Source organism: Lolium rigidum, chromosome 7, assembly GCF_022539505.1.
Source record: "Lolium rigidum isolate FL_2022 chromosome 7, APGP_CSIRO_Lrig_0.1, whole genome shotgun sequence".
Classification (NCBI taxonomy): domain Eukaryota; kingdom Viridiplantae; phylum Streptophyta; class Magnoliopsida; order Poales; family Poaceae; genus Lolium; species Lolium rigidum.
In genome coordinates this window covers 290376992-290401796 of record NC_061514.1, presented here as the reverse complement: position 1 = coordinate 290401796, position 24805 = coordinate 290376992, and the positions used below count along the sequence as shown (strand labels likewise).

Below are 24805 nucleotides of genomic sequence, written 5' to 3'. Positions count from 1 at the left end.
AATACAACACTCTTACAAAATGCAATAGGCACAACGCCAAAAGATGCAATGGACCCACATGAAAACACCGTGAACCTAGTCTAAAAACGTGGATGTTCAAATTTATTTTTAAATAACTACAATAGAAAGTAGTGTAAACTACAATAACGCACAATGTTGTTAAAAATATCCAATCAGAGACCTTCATGAATCTCGTCAAAACAAACGCATTTAGGAGACCGGATTCCCATTTGGACATCCGGTATAAGAGTGCCGACTTAACAATTTGACGCTCCCGTTGAGAGTACGACTTTCTGAAGTTCCAAAATCGAGTTTACAAGGGCCAATGTCTTTTCACACAAAAAAAACAAAAACAAAAAGATGCCAGCGTCTAGGCGGAGCTACAGTGTCCGTCTGTGGTCTGCGTTGTAGAAGGTGGAGAACCGCGACCTGTTTACGGAGGTCTTACACGGTTGGAGGACACGGCGAGGGATACTTTTTCCCTACATGGGTGATAGCATAATCTACGGATTGAGCCTCCGCCTTCAGCTTAGGCGTTTTACATTTCCTCATGTCTGATATGTAATTTGCCTTTTTTAGCACTCCTGATTATTGAGACTCTTTAAACGGCTGTGTGTATCTTAGCTATGCCGAGGTCCGGTGTAATTGCTTTTTATGAGTAATAAAGCGCCCATTACCAAAAAAAATGAGGCACTAGCAAGTGTGATTTTATTATTTATGTCAGCAAATTAAAAGATAGTTTATAGGCATGTTAATAAATACGAGCTATGAATGCAAGCTATATAAGCTATACATAAAAAAAATCGTGCTACATTTTTTTATAAAAGGGAAAAAGCCGGAATACAACTTTTTCTTAGGGCATTAGTGTTGCTTGTTTATCTTGATCCCGGCGACCTTTCTTCCTGGCTTCACCCCTGGTAGTAGTCAAAGGTGTCCAAATGGGAATGCCCGTTCCTAATTATAAGACGCTTTGGTAGATCAATTTAGCCTACCAATACCTCTTGTAATTAGAACGGAAGAAAGAAATAGAACGCAGAAGAAGAAAAAACTCAAAGTCCACATGTTAGAAGAGGAAAACAGAACACCAGAGTCAAGTGTCTTCTGTTTCTGACTATTTCCCCGTTCCCATCCTCGACACCTCGTCAGACCGTCTTTTTCAAGGGACCTTGTGAGACCATCCGAGTGCATCCATCAGGCTCCGCTCGATCAGCACTGAGCCACTGACTCGGTTGTTGCCGTTTGTGGTCGTTATCCTTATCCAGCAGGACGGAAGTTGCAGAGCATCAAGACGGAGTAGTAAAACCAACAAAACGGACACAAAACCGGGGCAACCTCCTGCCGTCTCTTCCCGCCACCAGTATTCAGTAGTATCGACTCCTACGCCGCAAACCCCCTCCGGTTTCGCCCGGCGCGCTCTCCCATACGCGATATAAGTATCACCTCGATCGCGCTGCTCCCAAGTCATAAGCCACACACACAGCAACCTCACAACCAGTGCCAACCAAAGCAAGAACTTCTCAGATCAGTTTCCTTGCATTGTTTGCCTGCCATGGCGGAGACCAATGCTACACCTGCACCAGCGGCGGCGGCGGCGGAGGAATGCGGTATGAGGAAGACGGTGGTGGTGGTTGGCGTGGACGACAGCGACCACAGCTACAGCGCGCTCGAGTGGGCCGTGCGGCACGTGGCGGCGGCCGCGGATGCCGAGCTCGTCGTCGTCCACGGCAAGCCGTCCGCCTCCTCCGTCGTCACCTTCGGCAGCCCCGGTACCGGCCGTAAACCCATTTTCTTTAGCTCTCGGGCCAGGATTTTCATGGTGTCTGATGATTCGAATCTTACAGCAGGTGCCGGGGACGTGGTGAGGTTCGTGGAGGCGGACCTGCGCAAGAGAGCAGAGGACGTCGTCGACAGGGCGCGCCGCCTCTGCATCGCCAACTCGGTAACAGCCGCTACCAACTCGCCGCATTGCTCCATCGAGAGAAACAAAAATATTTCTGGAAAAAATACTGGGCTTATACGAATTGCATTTCAATGGCAGGTGCACGGCCTGATAGAGGTGATCGAAGGTGAGCCGAGGTACGTCCTCTGCAACGCCGTCGAGAAGCACGGCGCGGATCTGCTCGTCGTTGGAAGCCATGGCTACGGCGCTATCAAGAGGTAATTGATGATTTGCCTCCGTCTCCCTTCGTGGTTTATGGGACTCAAGCTACTGGTCACAGGGTTTCATCTGATCTCTTGTGTGCTTGCAGGGCGTTTCTTGGGAGCGTGAGCGACTACTGCACCCACCACGCGCACTGCTCCGTCATGATAGTGAAGCAGAATAAGCCCAAGAAATGATGATTGTCACTTCCGCTGTCAAATCGTGTCATTGTGTGCTGAGCTCAATGTATCCATAAGCAATTATAGGTGTTCATCCCTCTTTTGCACACAGTTATGAGCAACTTATGTCAAAACAGATGTACAGACATTATCGTACATTTGCATTTTCAGCATTACACAATAAAAAGTTTCCAAATGTCTTCCAGTACGACCAATACCATTACATAAGCTAAGTAAATGCTCATCATTAGAAAGTAAATAAATCTCAAAAATCCAACCAAATAAGTTTACAGAAATATCATGCATGAACCTAAAATAACGGAACATGTGGAAAGTACTTTTTGACATAGGATTCAGAAGTTGACGAGGACAACAAATATTATTTGAAGACCATGCCTCTATTCTCCCACCGCCTGGAGCTGCGCATGAGCTTTATTCTGACTTGGCCTGGAAAAGAATGCAATTGGATCAGTATAACAGTACCTCAACGACTGCTTCAGAAGCAACAATAAGTCAGCACCACAAATAGATACAAGAGCTTTTTATTACATCAGGAGACCGGGAACGTGATGGGCTCCTGCTTGGGCTACGTTTCTTTGGGCTTGCTGCTACACCATTGGCAGGCTGAGCAAAAACGACTTTAAGTAAGTTCCCAAGACAAAATTAACAAAAAAAAAAGGTTCAGAATACTTACAGATGCATTAGGGGACATGGATTTTGCTGGTGATCTGCAAAAAGTTCCAGAAACAACAGAATTCAATATCCAGAATGGAGCCTTAACAGCTTGATTCCAAGAACCTCGGTGCCTCCCAAGCATTGAAATGGCCAAAAGCAAATGAAACAAGCTCATTGAAATTAAAAGCAATCAGTTCCAGATGTCAAAACGTGCAGTATTATAAGTGTTTTGTGTTAAGTTTGAGCATATATACGCTAGAACAGCCCTCCAATTTGAAGCCTGTGAAGGAGCCATGGGAGTTCAATCCTCGCGTACTCAAATCCAAGCAAGTCATAGAGCCGTCATGGTCCAAACCATCAAGCCTTAATGCTACTTCGAGAGTTCCAAAACAATCCTCTATGCCCAAGCTCTGATGTAATCAGTTACAGTACATTAGGTAAAAAATAATAGATGATTTTTAGCTTCCAGTTCAGCTCCCAGTTTATTACCATACCTCGGTCAACCAAAGGAGCTGGTGCAAACTGACCAAATCCCCATCCTGAATTTCCTAATACGCAATCCCTAGATCGCCGCACAATCCCTCATCTAAGGAGAAAATGATTCGAGACTTTAAGAAAACACCGGACTAGCCAATTCAGTTAGACAAGAAACATGTGACACCAGAGCGTGATAAGATTGTGACAGTTTCCAAGCAATCAGATATTTAGTATGCCAATAGTAATCCATTTACACAATGAAAAATAAATAGCATTGATAAACCCAACATGCCAAAGCAACAGGCTTATCACTGCATTGGTACCTTGTAACAAGAACAGTAGTTGGATGAATCTTTTGTTGACAAAGATTGCATCTTTAGTAAAATTTAAGATTTTCGGAGTATTATTTTCAAATTTCAACCAGAGCATACTTTGCATAGATGTGCCAACATATCAAGCAGCATTTGGTTATAAGAAAAATTAAAGTGACGTCCGTATTTTTTCAACAGTTATTTTTCTTGGACTGGACGATGGGAAATTTACTTCAGCCCCAGTTACCTTGATGGAGAACGTCCCTTTGACTCTGCTGGTGAATGAGAAGACACTGATCTCGACCGAGATCTTGACGCTGAACGGCGTGAAGGTTTTTTCTTTGGAGACTTGCTGAAAGTATATCCAATTTTGATCAGAGGCTATTTGCGTTATGTAGGGCAAACAGAATGTGATCAAAGCCTGAGGCTAACCTTGGACTCCTGCTTCTGCTGTAGCTGCGACTTCGGCTTCTGCTGCGGCTTCGTGAATAGGAGCGGCTGTTTTTGCCAGCATACTCCTTCACCTGCAGAAAACAATATTGCAGTGCAACAGTTAATTTCATATAACAAGCCAATTACCTAAACTGAACTACATATAGACATATGAGTGTACCCTTATAGGCGCCCGAGAGAAGGCGTTTTTAAACTCAGTATCATCAAGCTTCCTTATCTGCAAAGCATTCGTTCCAAAAAATTATTTCTTCCGACTCCGAAAAAAGAGGACACAAGAGATCCAAGTACTCGAAAACCACATATTCAACAATATTAACTATGTGTAAGAAAAATCAGCACTCCATATAATGAAAATTAGCAAGGCACCAGAAGTGACGCCAAAGAGGGGTGAAGAACTTACAGCGTACTTCATATCATCATAGTTTGTATAATCAACAATTCCTATTGTACCTGTATTAAACAATGATGTAAGTTAACAAAAGGTAGCAGCAACATAGAAGTGATTTAACTAATAATGCTGGCAATTAATGTATGAGAAGAGAACTGCAGCAAGGACCCAAAATTACTCACCACCACCCTCACGATACACCTCAGAGAAACAAACATCACCAGCCTTTCTCATATGGTCCTGACAAAACATTTAGAGAGCTTCAGAAAGGGGAAGTGAAAAAAAGATAGTAACACAAAAGAGAGCTGAGAAGTGACAAATATATGGGATTGCAATCTTTCTGCAGACCTTCAGATCCTGCCATGATGCAGAAGAAGGTAGTCCAGTAACCAAAACTGCCAAAAGGTGTGCACATGAGTTTAGTTTATCTGTTTACATAGATGGAAAATTTGAGCGACCAGTATCGGAATCAGGTATGTTGGCATACCACGATATTCTGTGTGCCTAGAGACACCACCACGGCGTCCTCCACCAGCACCACCACCAAAGCTGTTTGGGATGGATGAAGAGTTAGCCCTCCCGCCATGTGCGAGTTCAACCTGTTGATAGCGAGGATTAGACATGTGAACCGAGAAGAGCGAGCCGCAAAACTCACTGCACCTACCCTCAGCCGGTTCCCGTCAAAGTTATAGCCATCTCGACCATGAATCGCATCTTCAGCATCACGGGGATCTTCAAACTATACATCAGATAATAACAAACGTTATGAGTTGATATATTGTACACTAAATCAAGATAAAATAAGCAGCTTCTGAAAGCACGAATATCTCAATTCACATTAGTTAGGGCAAGCAAATATGAAACATATTAAACAAGTTACCTCCACGAAAGCAAAGCCAGGTGGCCTTGGGGGGACCTTCAAGTCAATTTCAACTATCTTTCCATACTGCAAAAAGAATTTTCAAGATTAGATATGCACACAGAATTGGAGTAATAAAATTCCAAATTGCTGAGCGATTTAGGAGCTGCGAATGATTTCCTAATGTTGAATGGGGCAGCCATTGATGTTATTTTGTATTTTTTCCTTTGATTCAAATGAACTGAAGTGTTACATTAGAACTACAGCTTTCCTATGTTCCAGGAACAATAAAGCAAGTACACCCGAGTCATAAGTATTCACACTCTAGCATGTCATTATCTCCTTATCTTCAAGGTAGATAGAGTGCATACGAACAGGATATACGCACCTTGTAGAATAGATCTTCCACCTCCCTCTCCCGGATATCCCCGGGGAGGTTCCCAACGTAAATCGTCCGGCTCCAGCGCCTACTCATCCTTCTTTTGGCAACCTATAACCCAAAAGAGCACAGTCACTACTAGAAAGACGATTTACTGAACTGCAGAACCAATAAACATGAAGCAAAACATAGTCACTAAACACAACAAGAACAACTTAACACGGCGAACGCGTACACAGAATTCAGCCCACGAACCCTAGAACGCCGAGAACCGAAACCGGGACCGAAGCGCGAGAGGAGCGACTACAGATCCACAAACCGTACCAACCTACCCCCGAATAAACCGTAACAAATTCAATACAAGAACACAGTAATCGGCGAGAGAAGAAGATACAGGGGAAATCGTACCGGAGGAGCAGGGGGCGGCGGAGGGCTGGGTTTGCAAGAACGCCGTCGTCGCCGGCGACGGAGGGAGCGGAAGAAGAAGATAGGGTTTACGGCTTTCGCTTTGACCAGCCGAACGCAAGGACAAGCAGCGGGTTTGGTCGGTCCGCACCTCTATGTACACGGGCCGTCGGGCCCCCGTAGCAGCGTGAAAGTAACGGGAGCGGGCCGGAGTCCTGGTTGAGTTCGAGTTGGGCCTGTGATCCGGATGCGATTAGGCCTGCGGGTGATGGACAATATGGTTTGGACACGGGTTCTTCATTATTCCTTTTCTTTTTAAGAAAAAAAACATACTACTATCAAAGGTTGAGACACCTGTTTTTAGACGGAGGGAGTAGCTTTTTCTTTGTAAAACACACGCTGATATCAGTCAAAGATTGAGAGGATACGTTCTGAGTTGAATGAGGCCAATGATCATGGTGATAATGCAAAAGATCCTGTTATTGATGAGCATGATTAGTCAACAACGAAGCTTAATATCTACCACGCACAACTTCATCCATTTCTCTGTGTGGAATCCTTGAAATTAATACTAGAAAGACCGTAAACAGAGGTCACCAAAATTTACTTCACAAGTATCTGCTTCATGAACTTGGTTCGTGGAAGTTGGAGCGCAGATACGATGACACTTCTCGCCAAAACCAAGCACATCCTGACCAACGGTTGTATATAGTCAGGAGAGTAGTGGAGGTAATATGAACTCATAGTCTCTGGAAGAGAGACAAAATTCATGAAATACCCAACTAACGCAAATTTTGGCTCCAAGCATCACTTTCAAAGTTGTTCGTTTTGTAGGCTGAGATTAAGTTTCTATGTCAAATAAGGGGTCTGGAATTATGTGAAGAACGGGAAACAAAAAAGGAAATAAGCAATCTTTCATTCCTAAAAGACACGATGATATGATTTTGTTTTTTCCCATAGCGAAGCACGGGTAGTTAGCTAGTAAATATACATACACTTATCTTTATTTTGTACAAGTGCCACCAAAGAAATCATCATCAAGCTAGTATATCCCTCATCTAGATTACTCAGGGCATGGCCAACGCTCCAACATGGACCGCTGCTCCACAGGTCCAGTTCAGCGGCTCGCCGCTGTGGAAGAGGGAGGAGAAAATTCATGTAGGTTGCAGATGAGATCCCACTGCTCAAGGGAGGGAGGGTCGAGAGAGAAAAGGAGGGGGCAAGTACAACTGTACAAGAGAGATGGCGCCATGGCAAGGTCCTGCTAGAGAAAAGACTACAACTTGTGTTGGATGCTTGTGACTCTCCGTAGCTGCTCCAAACAATTTTGTCTATGTGGATTAATGGGGAAGGTGTATGTGACTGCCCCTAGCTCATACCCTTACACCTTCATTGTATTCATCTTTGTGTATGTTGTCACAAAATTCTCGAATGTGTTTCGTCATTGCCTCGCCTAAGAACAACATGCGATGGACCATGGACATCTCCCTTGCTATTTGATCTCGTTGTCTCTCGCCATGTCCCCTACCTTTCTTTTCCATTATTTCTTCCTCACTAAGCCCTAAAATGGTCATCCACCATCGAGGCATCATACGCCACAAGCATACCTTTAAAACCGAGGGGCACCGATGCAAAAATCACCTTGATCACCACCACGAGTGTCTAGGTGAGGCACTGACCCCCACAAGCATCTCTCTAAGCACATGGTGTGACGGTGTTACCGGTCAGACATCGGTGAGCCACCATGAGTAGTGTGCACCGTCAAGCTTGTTCTAACTAGCTTCGCTAATCTAACGTCGGTGGCGGTTGGACCCCGCGTTCCCTCCTTCCTCCTCTTAGATCTTATCTCCCAGATAGCATGATAGTGCAATGTTCTATCACTAAGACGAGAATCAAACGTTCGGGCTCATAGATGTTTCCTAAAATAAGTTCAAAAAGAAATGTTGCGTTGATTGCTAACTTGAGAAGTAGTAGTACAGGGATAACTAGCCGAGTATTGTAACAGCATGCAAGCATGGGATTAAGCAGAACAGAGTATACACAACCATTTAATCAGAACTCCATTTGTCATGGATCTCTTCTACGTACATAGAGTGTCCGAATAAACACAGCAAGAGATTGTCGCGATACAAATTCGAGCTACGCGTGCGCGCACGCTCAGGTCCTCTTGACGGGGTCGAAGTTGGAGACGGCGACGACGGCTCCGGCGATGCCGGCGAAGACGACCCCGCCGGAGACGATGCTGAGGAGGAAGTTCTTGAGCGACGGGGAGAGGCCCGGGGAGGCGGCCTCGGCGACCTCGGGCAGCACGAACGCGGCCGCCACGGCCGCGGCCGTGAGCCCGGCGGTGAGCTTCTCCTGCGCGGACGCCGACGACGACGCCCGGACGGCCGTCATCCTCGCCGCGGGCCTGGCGGCACATGTATAAAAGGACCGAGAGACGTCATGACTCAGCTCAAATCACACATTCTTCACAATCCTTGTTTTGGAGAAGCGCCACCAAAGAAATCATCATCAAGCTAGTATAGCCCTCATCTAGATTACTTACACCTCCATTGTAATCATCGTTGTGTCTGTTGTCTCAAAATTCTCGACCGTGTTTCCTCATTTTTTTAGAAAAACAGGGCACTGCCCAGTTCCATTTCTGAAACTAAGTCTTACACCAATTCACGATTATAGGCCAACACACCCACATCTTGCCATGAAAGCATAGTTTTCATCTACCTCCTAGACATCACCAAAAGGACCTCAAACCAAGACCAAATTCGGAAGTTTTAAAGAGCTAAACAAACAGGTTGGGAAGGGGAGGGGGAGCACAGCATCAACAGCTGAAACTGTCTCACCTAAGAACGACATGCGATGGATTATGTGTTTCCTCATTGTGTCACCTAAGAACAACATGCGATGGATCATCAACGCGTCTCCACTTGCTATTCGACCTCGTTGTCTCTCCTCATGTACCCTACCTTTCTCTTCCATTCTTTCTTCCTCGCTAAGCCCAAAAATGGTCATCCACCATCAAGGCATCATACGCCACAACCGTACCTTTAAGACGGCGGGGCACCGATGCAAATCACCTTGATCACCACCACGAGTGTCTAGGTGTGGCATTGACCCCCGCAATCATCTCTCTAAGCGCATGCGGCGCTGGTGTTACCAATCAGATATCGGTGAGCCATCAGGAGTAGTGTGCACCGTCAAGCTTGTTCTAGCTAGGTTTGCTAATTGTTGATAACGCCGTGGTGGTCGGATACCCCTGCTCCCTCCTTCCTCCTCCTACATCTTATCTCCAAGATAGCATGATAGTGGAATGTTCTATCACTAAGACGAGAATCATACGTTCGGCTCATGTATAGATGTTAGCCAAAATAAGTTGGAAAAAAAAATGTTCCGTTGATTGCTAGCTTGAGAAGTAGTACAGCGATAACTAGCCGAGTATTTAACAGCATGCAAGCATGTGATTAAGCAGACGAGAACAGAGTATAGACAACCATTTAATCAGAACTCCATTTGTCATGGATCTCTTCTACGTACGTACAGAGTCTCCGAACAAACAACACAGCAAGAAATTTGTCGCGATACAAATTCGAGCTACGCGCGCATGCACGCGTGCACGCGCGCGTGCTCAGGTCCGCTTGACGGGGTCGAAGTTGGAGACGGCGACGACGGCTCCGGCGATGCCGGCGAAGACGACCCCGCCGGACACGATGCTGAGCAGGAAGTTCTTGAGCGACGGGGAGAGGCCCGGGGAGGCGGCCTCGGCGACCTCGGGCAGCACGAACGCGGCCGCCACGGCCGCGGCCGTGAGCCCGGCGGTGAGCTTCTCCTGCGCGGACGCCGACAACGACGCCCTGACGGCCGTCATCCTCGCCGCGGGCCTGGCAGCCAGGGGCCGGAACGAGGCGGCGCCGAGCGGCTTGTTGAGCCCGGCGACGGACAGCGGCGCCGCGACGGCGGACAGGGACGCGGTGGCCATGGCGCGCGTGCGTGGGTGCGTGGTGGCGTCTTCTTGGCTGGCGTGAGGTGTGTGGGGGACGGGATGGTTGGCGGGGAGAAGGTTAAAGTAGGGTGAGTGGTGGCGGAGGGGAGATCGCGGCGTGCCAGGTCGGCGCGGTAGTCCGACGTGGGGAGCTCCCGGCGCGCCGTTGCGGGATAAGCTTATCCTCGGAGGAGGCATTTGGATTCCCAGTTGGGATCGCATTGGCTGAGGTGCCCCGGCCGGCCCCATCTCGGTTGTTTTTTTCAGCTCGGGTGAAAATGTCTGTATTGGTGATGGAGCAGTCGAGTGAGAGGATAATTGTTTTTGGGACGTGTTTGATTTGTGTTCGGTTCAATCTTGCTCTGCAAATTCGTTGTTGAATTTAAATACGTGGGCGCACTCGGCACCGTGTAGGTTTGCGCCCACACAATCGCTGAGTTCCACGAAATTGTCAGAGTTTGTGTAGTAATTACATTGTGTGGTGTGAAGCACAAAATTTAGCAAGGAACACGTCCCTTGCGTGTGAAAAGAAAAGGGTTGTGTACGCTTACCATTGCTGTTGTCAAAACAGTCCCTGTCCCACTTTTCTGTAGTGTTATGTGCGTCACAAAAACATACTAAATGTTTCTATATGTAGCAAATTGAAAATTTCATATTCTTTTAGAGCACGTAAACATGCATTTGTTTATTTCTTACAAATGCTCTCACATCATCACTGGTACAAAATACAAGGGGTGTCAGATTGAACGGCGAAAACAAATACTACTTTCATCCCAAGGCTTAAGGCCTATATTTTTTTTCAGAAAGTCAAACTATATTAAGTTTGACTCAGTTTTTATAAAAAATCATTAACATGTGAAATATAAAATTAATATTATTAGATAGATACTGAAATATATTTTCATGTGCTATCTGCAAAATATCATATTTATTGATAGATTATTCTAAAAAATTGGTCAAACTTTACTTGCTTTGACTTTTCCAAAAAAATATAAGCCTTAAACCTTGAGATGAAGGTAGTATCAATATCAACGACCATGATAAATATAACATTTATTTGGAATCATTGTCTATGGTTTCATCTTTTGTATCCGACTTTCCACCGTGACGTGGGTAAAATTGCAGGATACAAAAATCGCACGAGGTGGACTAACCTCGAACATTTTAAAAGATTTGCTGAACCATCCACTGAAAATGAGATAACTTAAGAATATTGAATGTCATTGTGGTCAAGGATGCACCCTAAATGGCAAGTTGTGGGTTCATTAATTCATCGTGGTCGTGTCTGATGAGTAAAATCGAGATTACACGAGATAAAAAGGGATAAATCCTCACAAAACCCATATGACACCATCTTGACCGCCGCTACCCTAAGCTATACGATCAAATGATTTTTTCTTTGAATCAAATTTTTTTTGTTAGAGTGGAACCAAAAAATTGTTGGCATTGATTACTTCAACCACGACAACCACTCCATGATGGAAATAGATTTGTGAAACTTTTACTTAGAGTGATCTTGTTTTTTTTGTTGACATTGCCATACAAAGACATGAACTCAAATTTTTTTTGTTAGAGTGGAACCAAAAAATTGTTGGCATTGATTACTTCAACCACGACAACCACTCCATGATGGAAATAGATTTGTGAAAATTTTACTTAGAGTGATCTTGTTTTTTTTGTTGACATTGCCATACAAAGACATGAACTCAAACCAGTATAAACTAAAACTGCACACATACGATGGATGATCGATGTTTGCCTCATGATTTCGAGGTTGATGGAATGCAAACCAAGGAACACGAGCGAAGAAATGAGGTTGTCTTGTGTAGCATCTATATGTGTGTTTTTAAAGAAAGCTAAATGTTTTTTAACACGAATAAATAAGATTGGCTACACTAAAAATACAAACAAACAAGAATCCTTGATAAAACCAAAGTTATATCAATGAACTTCAAAGTCGTTGTCTCTTGTTTCACGTTTCGGATATCATTTTTCTCGTGCTTCCAGTGGATAAATAGAACATGACCATTTCTAAGCTCGAAAGTTTAGAATAGTCACACGAGTCAGAGTGGAGATTTTTGTCTCGTGAGCTCCAATGCTCCGCGCATACTAAAATAATTGAAAATTATATTAACAAGATCCTAAAAGTCGTGAAACAAGCTCCTTAAAGTAGCTAATGATGTATCCCACAAACCTCCAAAACCGTAATTTGAAATGTATAATATTTCGAGCGGCACAAAAATGACAAAAGTGGATCTGAGTATAGAGATTAAAAAAAGAATTTGTCATTTTATGTAGCTTAGAATAAATAACATTTCAAATTGAGATTTTGTTATCACCAGAATTTGACCGAGTCAGAGGTGGGCCGCGATCGAGATGAGTTTGAAGATTATATACAGAAGAAATACGTGAATCGGCCTTATATACAAAGTTTGGGCTAGTTTTGCCCTTGTATCTGTAACATAGTAGGTTACGTGTCGGTTAGTTAGAGTTTGCCTCGTGTACGGTTGGGATTATTTCCACGTTAGAAAGTCTACGGACTATAAATATGTATCTAGGGTTTATGAAATAAACAACAACCAACGTTCAACACAACCAATCTCGGCGCATCGCCAACTCCTTCGTCTCGAGGGTTTCTTCCGGTAAGCACCATGCTGCCTAGATCGCATCTTGCGATCTAGGCAAGCACAAGCTTATTACGTTGTTCATGCGTTGCTCGTGCCGAAGCCCTTTTGATGGCGAGCAACGTAGTTATCTTAGATGTGTTAGGGTTAGCATTGTTCTTCGTATCATATGCTGTCGTAGTGCAACCCTTATACATCTAGCCGCCCTTACACCTATCTTAGGTGTAGGGGCGGCACCCCGCTTGATCATTGTTTAGTAGATCCGATCCGTTACGGTTGCTCCTTGTTCTTCAAGGATTAGTTTAATATCCGCAATAGTTAGGCCTTACAAAGGGTTGGAGGATCCAGCGGCGTGTAGGGTGTAGTTTGCTAGCCCTAGACAGGACGTTCCGGGATCAACTTCGTGTTGGTTTTTAGGCCCCTGTCTAGGATCGGCTTACGATCACCGTACGCGAGCGCGAGGCCCAATCGTGAGTAGGATGATCCGATTATGCGGTGAAAACCCTAAATCGTCGTAGATCGCATTAGCTTTATCTTGATCAAGCGGACCACCATATATTCGGACACCTTGTACGAATCATGGGTCGATCGGCTCTCTGAGCCGATTCACGGGATAACCCGAGAGCCGATCGAGGCTCGTATTTAACGTTTACGTGTATGCCATGCAGGAAACTAAGCGAGGCATCATCCAACACCTTCCACGACCGGGTATAGGTCGGGTGACACGCCTTTGCGACAAGCATCGGACGTGTGACCGAAGGCTTTGCGGGCCGTCGCTCTGAGGGACTGGGGCCAGCCGCAGCCCTGAGTTGTTCCCGGCTCTACGGTGTTGCCAGTCGCTGCCCGCCGGTGGGTTTCTGACCGCAACAGATTTTCATGCTTGTGGGATGTATAATATTAACTATTTTTAAGATTTTGTTTCATGACTTTTTTCAAACTTATACATATAATTTTAACAATTTTTAATATGTAAGGGACACTTGAGCTCGTGAGGGCAAGAAGACTTTCCGCCCGAGTTGTTCGCTCGGAAAGGTGAGAAGTTTATATTGTTCCGACACACTACCTTTCTCCACTGCAACTAGACTATTGCCTAAGACTAGCCACAATAAATATATCATAAGTAGTATTATGCATGTCATGTTGGCAAAATTTTGATATGACACTACAATTAATGAGGACATAGGTGAGAGTGGTATCATAGATAGATACAATATCATAGCACGTAAAACTGTAAAATTTTATAGCAAATATATCGTGTAGATAAATTTGCATTGAGATTCTACAAAATATTAAATATAAAGGTAATATGATACCACATGATGATACTATGCATTGTAGGGATGATATCATAAACTAGTATCATATGGATAATAGTGTATGATACTTCCTATTGTGACTAGTCTAATATTCACCTGAACACAACTTTAATGCACTCAACAATCTAAGTTGCTCACCAAATTGCAAGGATGGTATTTTCTTTTGCAAAATAAATTACAAACATAGCCGCTCACAAGTATGCACATACACTCACTCCTATGAATGCACGCATGTACATTATATTTCTATGAGCACTTCCGATGGACTGAGTCTAAAAAACTGATGATTCGGTGAATTTTAAGATTGACGAAGTCACCACGTGCACCTCGCTATCGATGAAAACATCGCCTTCCACTAAAAAAACATACTCCACCTTTATAAAACATCAAAGTATTGAACCTAAAGTTTAACTATAGGTTGTAGTTTAACTATAGGAGTATTCAAAACTTTCATGCGCTTAGTCATTGTCCTCGCGGTTTTTCACAGGAAGCATTGGAAAAAAATCGAGATGCACCCAGTGTCAAAGTAGTAGACAAAGCCCAAAGCCCATATGCTTCTCGCGTAGCTCAATCGTCAACCAATGCCGCACTCGTGCTCGTGCACAGACGAATTGTCCTTCGCCCAACTCATCACCGGTCCTCCCACCGGCACCAACGACGACGGCGAGCCATGTCCGCCGCATCCGCCTCTGCGGCTCACCCGCCGGAAGACATCCGCGGAAGCCTCATACCCGTTCTCCCGGACGACCTGGCCCTCCACTGCCTCGCGCTCCTCCCGCGCGCCGCGCACCCTTCCCTCGCCCTCGTCTCCCGCGCGCTGCACGACCTCCTCTGCCGCCACCCGGAGCCCCTCCTGGCCGCCCGGCGCCGCCTCCGCCGCTCCGACCCGCACATCATCATCTCCGTCCGGCCACCCTACCCCGCGTCCCCGCGCTTCTTCCTGCTGCTCCCGCACCCCGGATGGCCCCCTCTGCCGCTCCCCGCCCCTCCGATCCCCGTCTCCTCCTCCTCCACGGTCGCCGCCGCCGGGCACCGGCTCTTCCTCGTCGGCGGGTCCGTCGCCGGGATCCCCGCCACATCTATCCAAATCCTCGACGCCCGCACCAGATCCTGGTCCATCGGCCCGCGCCTCTCCTCCCCGCGGGAGTTCGCCGCCGCCGCGGTCCTCCCCGGCGCGCTGCTCGTCGCCGGGGGCTGTCTCCCGTCCTCCCCCTTCTGGGCGGAGACCCTCGGTCTCGATCCCCCGTGCGCCAAGTGGTCCCCGGTGCCCAGCCCGGACCACCTCCGGGAGAAGTGGATGCACGGCTGCGTGTCGCTCGCCGGGAAGGTGCTCGCGGTGGCCGACCGCGGCGGCTTGTTGTACGACCCCGCGGCGCCGCCTGCCGAGGCGTGGGCGCCGGTTTCGCCCGCCCTTGACATGGGGTGGAAGGGCCGTGCTGCTGTGGTCGGCGGGATCCTCTACTCCTACGACTTCATGGGGCAGGTCAAGGGCTACGACGTGGACACTGATGCCTGGAGCACGGTGGAAGGGCTGGAGAAGGAGCTGCCCAGGTTCCTGTGCGGCGCCACTCTCGCCAATGTCGGCGGGCTGCTCTACCTGGTGTGGGAAGGGAAGTGTAAAGAGAAGGCCAGTAAGGAAGAAGGCAAAGCCAAGGGCATGGTGGTGATTGAATGGGCTACCATTGAGGTGATGAGGGTTGAAGAGGGGCGGTTAATTGGGAAGGTGATATCCAGGGACACTATTCTGTTCACAGACATGCCGCGGGGGTCAGCAATCACACATTGTATCGCATTGGATCTATGACATGGTCACTGCAGATGAGAAGCAATGAGAATGCATGTTTGAAAAGGTAAAATATTGTTAGTTAATGATTTGTGGTAAATGCCTTTTTGTGCCGATTGCTTACTCATGTTGTTTGAGAGATTGAGTAACTACCAAATAGCAATGTTTATTTTTTTGCTTGATTGCTGTTCCAGATTACTATGGGACAAGACTTGAAAAGCCCAGTATTGTGTGCAGTGCAGCCTAGCATCTGTGGAGAGTGCTACACTGAAGGTAGGCACATGTTTTAAGTATCGTACGAAAGTCCGTAAACATGCTGATTAAGGAAATTGTATCTGTAATGGGTGTAGGGAGTGCATTATTTTAGCTACATTGAACTGTTTAGCTGTTTTGTGTGAACTGGTAACGGTCATAGACATAACTCACAACTCATAGTTTGGTGTAAAGTCGTTTCATGTGAATACAATCCCGTCATGTATCGGTAATGGGTGCAGGGAGTGCATTTATTGAGCTATATTTTGACTGTTTAGCTATTTTGTGTGAACTGGTAACGGTCATAACTCGTAGTTTAGTATAAAGTCCCTTTATGCACATACGACCCCGTCGTGTAACTTGGCCTGATCACATATGGTATAAGCTAGTGAACTGGTGATGCATTTTGGTTTCAGTTTCGATTTATACTAGAAGGATAACCACCGTGTTGCTGTGGGAATCTATCAAACCAAATTAGGTGTTATGTGATATATGAAAAGCTGAATATATATCATGTGACACAATATGAAGGGACATAGAAAACATTTTTCAGTTTCACAGACGATGTGATAAAATATACCAGTTTGGTGCGCTATTGAAAACTAAAACTCAAGCAAATAGAACATTGCAATTTTTGAGTATGATAAACTTGATGTGGAACAATGTGCATATTTGGAGAAAAAAATATTAACTGTCCGTGACTTTTCAAATTACCCTATCAACATAGAAGCCCTTGTATTGCAGTTTCCAGACTCCCAGTATGGTTTGCGTACCTTGGAAAGTTAAGATACATCTCAATGTTTTTTTAGGAAGACATTCCAAAAAGACTCTTAAGTTCTTCCCAGCGTTTAATAAGACATGCTGGACATTAACTGTTGTAAATGTCTATTGCACCCTTTGTGCAAAGATCAGACAACTGGGTATTCAAGAACAATGCACTCACACATTACACAACTTGTATATATATATTTGGTATTTGTATACAAAATTTGGTATTTGTATAAAATGATTGCTAATTACTAAGTAGTGATTGCTCGATTCAGTTCAAACCTTTTAATGACTATATTGCATTAGTGGTTTGATTCACCCAGTGTGAAGGTAGTAGAATGAACAGTTGAACTTGCAGTAGTGGTTTGATTCACCCAGCGTGAAGCTAGTAGAAAAAAACATAGGGAATTTGATGCGGTTCTGCAAAAAAGTTGAGAACTAAATAATCAAGTCCCTGAAATGTGTTACAGAGTAATAATAGGTGAAAACAAAATTACTTAAGCAGTTCTAGGATGGCCTCTGGTTAAAGGATAAGGCGTGAACTTTGGAAACATAAACGTACAGTTATGCAGTAGAAATAATGTAGATTAACATGAGTCAAAAATATTACAAATGACCGAAAGTTCATACGATTCCTGCAAACGAATAATCCATAGAAAAATGCGAATGTACTTTGTTAAACTTCTTGCCACAATTTTGTACAAAAGAAAAAACATCACCAGATTAATCAGTACACAAGAGAAATTGATAGAAAGTTGGGCATGTCACATCAGTCAAAAGTATTACAAGTGACTGAAAATTCATGTGATTCCTCCAAGCCTATAATTCATAGAAAAGATTGGTTAGTCTTACGTTGATTATCTTCTTACCACAATTTTGTACATAAGAAAAGACAAAAAATATCCGCAAAAGCAAACATGTAGCCAATATTGGTTTTGGAAATCATCAGTTTTTAGTAAGGACTCTGCTACACGGTGGCACCGCACCTACGGCTTACCGTACGGCAGCCCAATAAACAATGTACTTCACACCACGTCCTTACATGAGCACACAACGAATGGAAAAACAGCCTTAGTGGCAGGCCTGTAGCGTGTAGTATGGCATCATCAAAGATTTTCTTAATTTTCAAATTTTAGAACTTTTCTTTTACCATTTGCTTATTTGCGACGAGGTCTATGAAACTAAATCCCATGTTGACAACTTCTTTTTGGTCGATAATTGTCACATTGTTAGCACTAACTTGCCAGATTAGTCAATGCTTAGTTGCCAGATTATAATAATTTGGTTGTGAGGTTCATGTACTCTTACACCAAAACGAGGTACTACTTTGTGTGGAATGATAACTTCTCTTAGGTTTTAAAAACACCCATGAACAGTTATCGTGGACTCGTGGTAATTGTTCGCTGCTAATTTGCCAACTGGTGTGATGAAAAAACTCATCACACCCACTCTGTAGCTGTGCATATCATTTCAGTATTTAAAAACGCGTAAATAATAATCCAATAAACATGTACAATTATCGTGATAACCGTTCACGATAATCTGGCAACTGGTGCGACAAAAAAAATCGTCAACACATAGGAACATGACCTCTAGTTTTGAAGCCACCATCGAGACAAACTTGATGGAGAAAACAGATTGCTAGCCAGATTGACGGTGTATGACATAAACTATTTTAAATAATTGAATTCAGTAATTAGTGGATTTAGGTTAGTGTGAGAGAGAGAGAGGGGAAAGGGGGCGTTGTTATAATTATCGTGTACGTAGCGCCTAGCGCCTGCTGTCTGCCATGCACCTTGCACTGTAGCATTTAATTTTGGACGTTTCATATTTTAGGACCGAGGGAGAACCAAAATAATAAAAGAGCTTTAGGAGCGCATGAATGGGAGCCCATATTTGCTGGGGGTGGAGGAAAAAAATCGATTGCATTATGACAAGATATTGGAGACCGGAGACAGAACGGATACGAGATTTAGAGTCTTTCAGGGTGGCTGAGCCGTATGCAGCATTTTCCTATCTGATTCAGAAGGAATTGTTTTACATGGTTCGTCTTTGATTTAGCCTTCCACTAATAATAACTCGCTGGCTGCTGTGGCTGATTTAGATGACTTACTTTCCATGTGCACCATAAGTTCAGAACTTCAACTGATGATTATGCGTTCATATGTTTCTAAACTCATGCAGTTTGGACACAAGGTTGGAGACTTGGCATGATCCCACTCCCAGGGGATCAGAATTTACTGTCGATGATCTAAGCTAGGCTTGTATTGAGTTGAGGCTTGCAGGCGCACTCTCTGGCAGGCCTAGGTCATCAGTTAAGCCTAGTGAGGAGCAGGTTAGGCGAAGAGAAGAGCATGATCGCAAGAGCTTGATGATAGCGCTGGAAGTCTACAAGGGAAAGAACATGGAGGTCAATAATTAGTGTTCTGGCTATTCTTACTCTCATTCAGGTTTCAGAATGGACGTGCAGTTTACTGATGTGACTAAGTGAGTTCACCCACAATGATGATTGTTTTATTGTTTTATAGGTCATAATTAGACTACTGATAGTATGCATACTTGGCTGTACTGTACGTCAAACAATTGCAACTCAGCTAGTTGCTTAAATCCATAATTGGCTGCTTCTAGGTTGCGGCTGCGAGCCTGTGAGTCTTGTACTTGCAAGTTGGCAAGTTGTTGATCAGCTGTTGACTGCTCTTTTATGTCACGTGATGTGAACTATTATGTCAAATTACAAGTATGAAATATTTTTGCATACATAATTATCTATTTTATTGCAGCATTTATAAGTAAATGATCATCAGGTGACGAAGGATATCCAAGGAGATATTCCTTGTTGTATGCTCTTTAATGATGAAATAGTGCTATTGGATGAAAGTATGAAACCAAGGTTGGTGTAAATAGAAAGTTAAATCTAAGAAGTTTGGACTTAATAGGACCAAGACCCAGTACTTCCAATGCGATCTGATGTCCCAGATTGGTTAAAACGTAGTTTTATATTTTCCTCCCTCTGTTTTTTGGAATCCATCCTAAGGTCTGAATTACTCCACTTTAAAATAAAAGGACATATCTCATCACGTATGCCATAATCGTGGTTTGCTCCTGATGTAAAGAGTATGACAACAAAAATCTTCGCTCCACTACAAAAAAAAATACTATTAGAACAAAATTCTCGCAACATTTTTAAAATATATTGTTACGGAAAACGGAAACTCAATTCGGCTTGGGTGTGCCTATGCTCCCTCTACCCAAAAAAACATATTTTTAAATATCAAAAAGTTCCAGCAATTTTTTTTACATGTACATCTCGACAACCTATGTCCGTTCGTACAGTTTGGCAGACATTTTCTATGATCGATGTATAGAAGACCAAACATGCCTCACAAAAAAACTTATATTTAGCACCAAATTTTATCTCTTTTACACAGCCCAAATGGCAAGTCTTTACGCGCACATAACATGTGCAGATGTACAAGTGAAATGGTTAAACAACAAAAAAAAAATTCAAAAGATTGATTTACATAAAAAAAATCATCAACAAGTTTAACAAAAAATCTCAAACGATTAAAACAAAAAAAATGTGTTTCCAACAAATGAAAAGTGCTTTGGTTAAAAATTTCCCAAAATTTACAGCTAATATGCCACTAGCTGATTTAACCGTAAGGCCAAAAATATTGCAACAAAACCCTCGACCTCGTGAACAAAAAATATACACTATTACAACAAAAAATTGTAACATTTGTAAAAAAAGTAACGCTACAAAAAGTGGTTAAACAACAATTTTTTACTACATATTAATTTACAAAAAAATAACAATTTCAACAAAAACATAAATAATAACAAGAAAAAAGCGAAAAAGTAACGTTACAAAAAAGTGGCTAAACAACAAATTTTTGCTACATATTAATTTACAACAAAAAACTAACAATTCCAACAAAAAACATAAATAATAACAATAAAAAGGGGTGTGCAACATCTAGTGTTTTTTTAGAGACATGCGTGCTCGCTAAGCAATAGAAGCAGGCCTCCAAATCCATGCATATTGAGCTAGTGGGCTCCCACGCGCGTTCAATACTGGGCAAAAAAGGGAGAGTGAGACCAAAAGGGGGCGAGCGGATGCACGAGAAAGAGGGACCGATTGCTGCCCTGCGATCGGTCGCCCGATCTAGATCTTTTCCCTTAAAAAGGTGGACAATGAACTGGTAGTCCATTAGGTAAAAATATGAATTGATGGTCTCATTTTGATCGCCGGTCTGGTTTTTTAAACTATATAACAATTTAGCTCATTACTCAAGATAGCTGCATAATAGGAATGCAATTTACTACTATTTGAAGTGGGCCTGTTATGTTGACCTACATTTATATTATGTTGCAGCCTACTGAACTTAAATTTGTGGAAGTGAAAGAAATAAACCTTATTGAGCGGGAAAGGATATTTGCATATCAAATTCTTAGTGAAAGGATTAGATGGTTAACAAACAATGTTTTTTGCTGAGGTGCATCATGATCTCATAGATGAGAATGATGTTTATCCTTGCACGTCTTTGGGAGAGGATGAATTCAAGAAAAGAATGAAGGTATCTTCACTGTTTTCTTAGAGCATCCCCACTCGTCTCCCCGACGAGGCCCCCGAGCGACGTTTTTCCCATCCGGACGGCGTAATTCGGCCCAGTCGCGCCCCCGGTTCCTCGATTTCGTCCGGATTTGGGCCTAAATCCATCCGGCGAGCCCACGCCATCCCCGGTTCCCCGAGGCGCGCTCGGGGACTCCGGACGAAAGAATTTGGCGCGAAAGAGTCGTGTGGACCCTCGTAGTCGGCGACTGGACCGCCAAATCCTGTCGATTTTCCTCCAATTTGCTTGCATATCCCCATTCTCTCCCGCCGAATCTGTGCAACCGTCTCCATTCCCGTCCTCCTCCTCTTTCTCGTCCACCACCATGCCGCCGAAGCCGAGGAAGTCGCAGCCGAAGAAGGAGCGGCCGCCGGGTCTGTCCAACGCCGAGTGGGCGGCGGACGAGCTCCGGCGACAGGTCGAAACAAGCGCCAGGGCGGAGAGGGAGAAGAAACTCAACGCGAAGAGGGTGGTGTTGGTGGCGGAGGACGAACAAGCGAGGAAGGTCTCCATGGCCATGAGCATGGGCCATCCTCGCGGTGGCGGCGGCGCCGCCATGTTCCCCGACCACTGGCCGATCCAAGGTACAAGCACTTCCCTGTCGGCTTTCTCCCCTTCGAGCTTCTCCCCGTCCTCGCCTGCCATGTTCCAAGAGGCGACCTACGGCCAACCGTCCAGGTTCACGCCGTCGCCGCCCGATCTCGCCGGCGGCAACCTGAACCAGGGCTTCTCGCCGGCCCTGCGACGAGGGCCACTCCCGTTCGGTGCGACGGCAGCGCCGAACGACGAGGTGATGAACGAGATGATCGACTCCGGCTCCGCGGCCGCCGCTGCGAGTCCGGGGTTCTTCACGCAAGAGGAGGCGAGAGCGACGGCAGCTGTCGCGGAGCGCAACCGGTGGGTGGAGGATGTGGCCGACGGAAGCCAAGCCGTCGAAGAAGAAGAAGAGGAAGAACCAACCCAAGTCGAGGTCACCGACGACAACCCGCCGCCGAAGGGAAAGAAGAAGAGGAAGAAGGACGCGCCGCCGGCCGAACCGCGCATCAAATGGACGCCGAGGGAAGAGGAGTGCCTCGCTGAAGCTTGGATGACCGTGTCCATGGACGGCATAACCGGGGCGAATTAGTCCTCCGACACGTATTGGCTTCGGGTGAAGGCGGCGTTCGACGAGCGCAAGCTCGTCGATCCCTACTTCAACAAGACGATCATGAACCGGGGAGACAAGGCCATGGCCACCCATTGGGGGATCATACAGATGGCGTGCAGCAAATGGCACGACATACAGGAGGAGCTCAACAAAACGCCGGTGAGCGGCGAAGACTTTGAAGCCAAGGTATGCATTCCCTCCTCCGTCGACCCTGCATGTACTGATCGCCGTGAGCTGATCGCCGCACTTTTTCTTTCCAGGTGCGCCGTGCTTTCGACATGTACCACGACGACACCGGCCTGACGTTCAAGTTTCTGAACGTCTACTCCCGCATCGAGAAGTGCGAGAAGTGGACGGAAACCCGCACGAGCCTCTCGAAGAGCAAAACCGAACAGTACAACCCCGCCGCTCCGGCACCAGGCTCGTCAGATGGCCGCCCGGAACTCGGCCAGAAAAAGCTCAAAGATCTCAAAAAGATGGGCCATCCCGCTGAGAGGATGCAGGCGGCGTTCGACAAGTGTTGGGCCGACGCGAGGACGCACGCCGCCGGGAGGGACGACAAGTTCGACGGCAGGTGGAGGGAGATGCTCGCCAACCAAGGCGCCCGGATCGCCCTGCTGAAGACAACGGCCGCGGCAAAGAAGAGGAACACAGACTTGGCGTTCCTGATGGACGGCGGCAACACGGAACTGATGGACGAGGAGACGAGGAATTGGTACGAGGGACATCGCAGCGACATCCTCCGACCCGCTCCGGCCAGTTCTTCGTCGTCTCCGGTGCCTACCTCGTCGTCCTCACCATCTACGACGTCGACTGCCGCTGCTTCAACGCCGACTGCGGCCGCGGCGTCGGCCGCCGCTTCGACCACGGCGTGTGACACCGCCGTGCCAGACGGGACTGCCGACGCCCCTGTTTCAGTGTAATTTTGTAGGGATACGTTGCATAGAAAACAAAAAATTCCTACCGCGAGAACGCAAACCAAGCCAAGATGCAATCTAGAAGATGGGAGCAACGAGGAGATGATCGAGACTCGCCCTTGAAGATTTCCAAAGCCTACAAGATGAGGCTCTTGTTGCTGCGGTAGACGATCACTTGCCGCTTGCAAAAGCGCGTAGAAGATCTTGATCACGGTGCCACGATCGGGCGGCACCTCCGTACTCGGTCACACGTTCGGTGTTGATGAAGACGACGTCCTTCTCCCCGTTCCAGCGGGCAGCGGAAGTAGTATCTCCTCCTTGACTCCGGCAGCACGACGGCGTGGTGGCGGTGGCGATGGAGAACTCCGGCGGAGCTTCGCTAAGCGTGCAGGAGAGGTGGAGGAGAGAGGGGGTGGCTAGGGTTTGGGAGAGGGGGTGGCCGGCCTCAAGGGGTGCGGCCAGCTTGGTGGCTTGTAGTGGCCGGCCCCCTCCCCTATGCCCCTCATTATATAGGTGGAACCCCAAGTGTTGGACTACAAGTCTTCGAATAAGAGCCCAACACAAGAACCTTCCATGTAGTAGGGAAACCTACCCAAGGTGGGACTCCCACCCAAGTGGGATTCCCACCCTTCCATGAAGGGGGGTGGCCGGCCCCCTTGGTGGAGTCCACCTTGGACTCCCCCTCTAGGGTTGGCCGGCCATGGGGAGGTGGAGTCCCTCCGGGACTCTTCCTTCCTTAGTGATTTCTTCCGGACTTTTCTAGAACCTTCTAGAACCTTCCATAAATGCACCGGATCATTTCCAAACTTGGAATATGACTTCCTATATATGAATCTCATTCTCCGGACCATTCCGGAACTCCTCGTGATGTCCGGGATCCTATCCGAGACTTCGAACAATACTTCGAACTCCATTCCATATTCAAGTTCTACTATTACAACATCAAACCTTAAGTGTGTCACCCTACGGTTCGTGAACTATGTGGACATGGGTGAGAACTCTCTCCGACCAATAACCAATAGCGGGATTTGGAGATCCATAATGGCTCCCACACATTCAACAATGACTTAGTGATCGAATGAACCATTCACATACGATACCAATTCCCTTTGTCACGCGATATTTTACTTGTCCGAGGTT

The 24805-nt window shown here is 45.8% G+C and overlaps 4 protein-coding genes across 7 annotated transcripts; 2 read left to right on the top strand and 2 right to left on the bottom strand.

Annotated features, from left to right (window-relative positions):
• The first annotated feature begins 1503 nt into the window (after window positions 1-1503).
• LOC124674223 (universal stress protein YxiE-like) lies at window positions 1504-2369 on the top strand. The gene is made up of 4 exons (XM_047210261.1): window positions 1504-1766; window positions 1842-1939; window positions 2039-2157; window positions 2250-2369. Exons 1-4 carry the CDS (start codon window positions 1550-1552, stop codon window positions 2335-2337), a joined length of 522 nt encoding a protein of 173 aa, XP_047066217.1. The 5' UTR covers window positions 1504-1549; the 3' UTR covers window positions 2338-2369.
• A 329-nt stretch (window positions 2370-2698) lies between these two features.
• On the bottom strand, window positions 2699-6366 carry LOC124674222 (serine/arginine-rich-splicing factor SR34-like). Of its 3 annotated transcripts, XR_006992962.1 has the most exons (15): window positions 6270-6366; window positions 5871-5972; window positions 5504-5569; window positions 5288-5362; window positions 5111-5222; window positions 4972-5018; window positions 4806-4863; window positions 4636-4685; window positions 4396-4452; window positions 4215-4306; window positions 4030-4134; window positions 3489-3580; window positions 3249-3404; window positions 3014-3047; window positions 2868-2943 (listed from the first exon to the last, which is right to left on the bottom strand). XR_006992962.1 is itself a non-coding variant. In XM_047210260.1 (14 exons), exons 2-14 carry the CDS (start codon window positions 5955-5957, stop codon window positions 2752-2754), a joined length of 873 nt encoding a protein of 290 aa, XP_047066216.1. In that variant the 5' UTR covers window positions 5958-5972; window positions 6270-6366; the 3' UTR covers window positions 2699-2751. The 3 variants fall into 3 exon arrangements, 1 of the variants encoding a protein (XP_047066216.1); XM_047210260.1 differs by lacking the exons at window positions 3249-3404; window positions 3489-3580 and adding an exon at window positions 2699-2766 and having other exon boundaries at window positions 2869-2943; XR_006992961.1 differs by having other exon boundaries at window positions 2866-2943; window positions 3014-3404.
• A 1899-nt stretch (window positions 6367-8265) lies between these two features.
• LOC124674865 lies at window positions 8266-10308 on the bottom strand. Of its 2 annotated transcripts, XM_047210919.1 has the most exons (2): window positions 10145-10308; window positions 8266-8676 (listed from the first exon to the last, which is right to left on the bottom strand). In XM_047210919.1, the coding sequence occupies exons 1-2, from the start codon at window positions 10240-10242 to the stop codon at window positions 8424-8426; spliced, it is 351 nt and encodes a 116-aa protein (XP_047066875.1). In that variant the 5' UTR covers window positions 10243-10308; the 3' UTR covers window positions 8266-8423. The 2 variants fall into 2 exon arrangements, with proteins under 2 accessions (XP_047066875.1, XP_047066874.1); XM_047210918.1 differs by lacking the exon at window positions 8266-8676 and having other exon boundaries at window positions 9753-10308.
• Window positions 10309-14855: 4547 nt separating this feature from the next.
• On the top strand, window positions 14856-16191 carry LOC124678486 (F-box/kelch-repeat protein SKIP6-like). Its single transcript, XM_047214366.1, has 2 exons — window positions 14856-16035; window positions 16163-16191. The coding sequence occupies exon 1, from the start codon at window positions 14856-14858 to the stop codon at window positions 15987-15989; it is 1134 nt and encodes a 377-aa protein (XP_047070322.1). The 3' UTR covers window positions 15990-16035; window positions 16163-16191.
• Window positions 16192-24805: the final 8614 nt, after the last annotated feature.

What these genes read in the sequence shown, in the direction of transcription:
- LOC124674222 (XM_047210260.1), bottom strand. Translation starts at nt 5,957, where the DNA reads ATGAGTAGGCGCTGGAGCCGGACGATTTACGTTGGGAACCTCCCCGGG. An exon ending in TAGGCACACAGAATATCGTG is followed by an intron (nt 5,019 to 5,110) that starts GTATGCCAACAT and finishes ACCTTTTGGCAG; the next exon opens with TTTTGGTTACTGGACTACCT. An exon ending in CATCATGGCAGGATCTGAAG is followed by an intron (nt 4,864 to 4,971) that starts GTCTGCAGAAAG and finishes ATGTTTTGTCAG; the next exon opens with GACCATATGAGAAAGGCTGG.
- LOC124674223 (XM_047210261.1), top strand. Translation starts at nt 1,550, where the DNA reads ATGGCGGAGACCAATGCTACACCTGCACCAGCGGCGGCGGCGGCGGAG. An exon ending in GCCTCTGCATCGCCAACTCG is followed by an intron (nt 1,940 to 2,038) that starts GTAACAGCCGCT and finishes TTTCAATGGCAG; the next exon opens with GTGCACGGCCTGATAGAGGT. An exon ending in GGCTACGGCGCTATCAAGAG is followed by an intron (nt 2,158 to 2,249) that starts GTAATTGATGAT and finishes GTGTGCTTGCAG; the next exon opens with GGCGTTTCTTGGGAGCGTGA.
- LOC124674865 (XM_047210919.1), bottom strand. Translation starts at nt 10,242, where the DNA reads ATGGCCACCGCGTCCCTGTCCGCCGTCGCGGCGCCGCTGTCCGTCGCC. An exon ending in TTCCGGCCCCTGGCTGCCAG is followed by an intron (nt 8,677 to 10,144) that starts GCCCGCGGCGAG and finishes ATGTGCCGCCAG; the next exon opens with GCCCGCGGCGAGGATGACGG.
- LOC124678486 (XM_047214366.1), top strand. Translation starts at nt 14,856, where the DNA reads ATGTCCGCCGCATCCGCCTCTGCGGCTCACCCGCCGGAAGACATCCGC.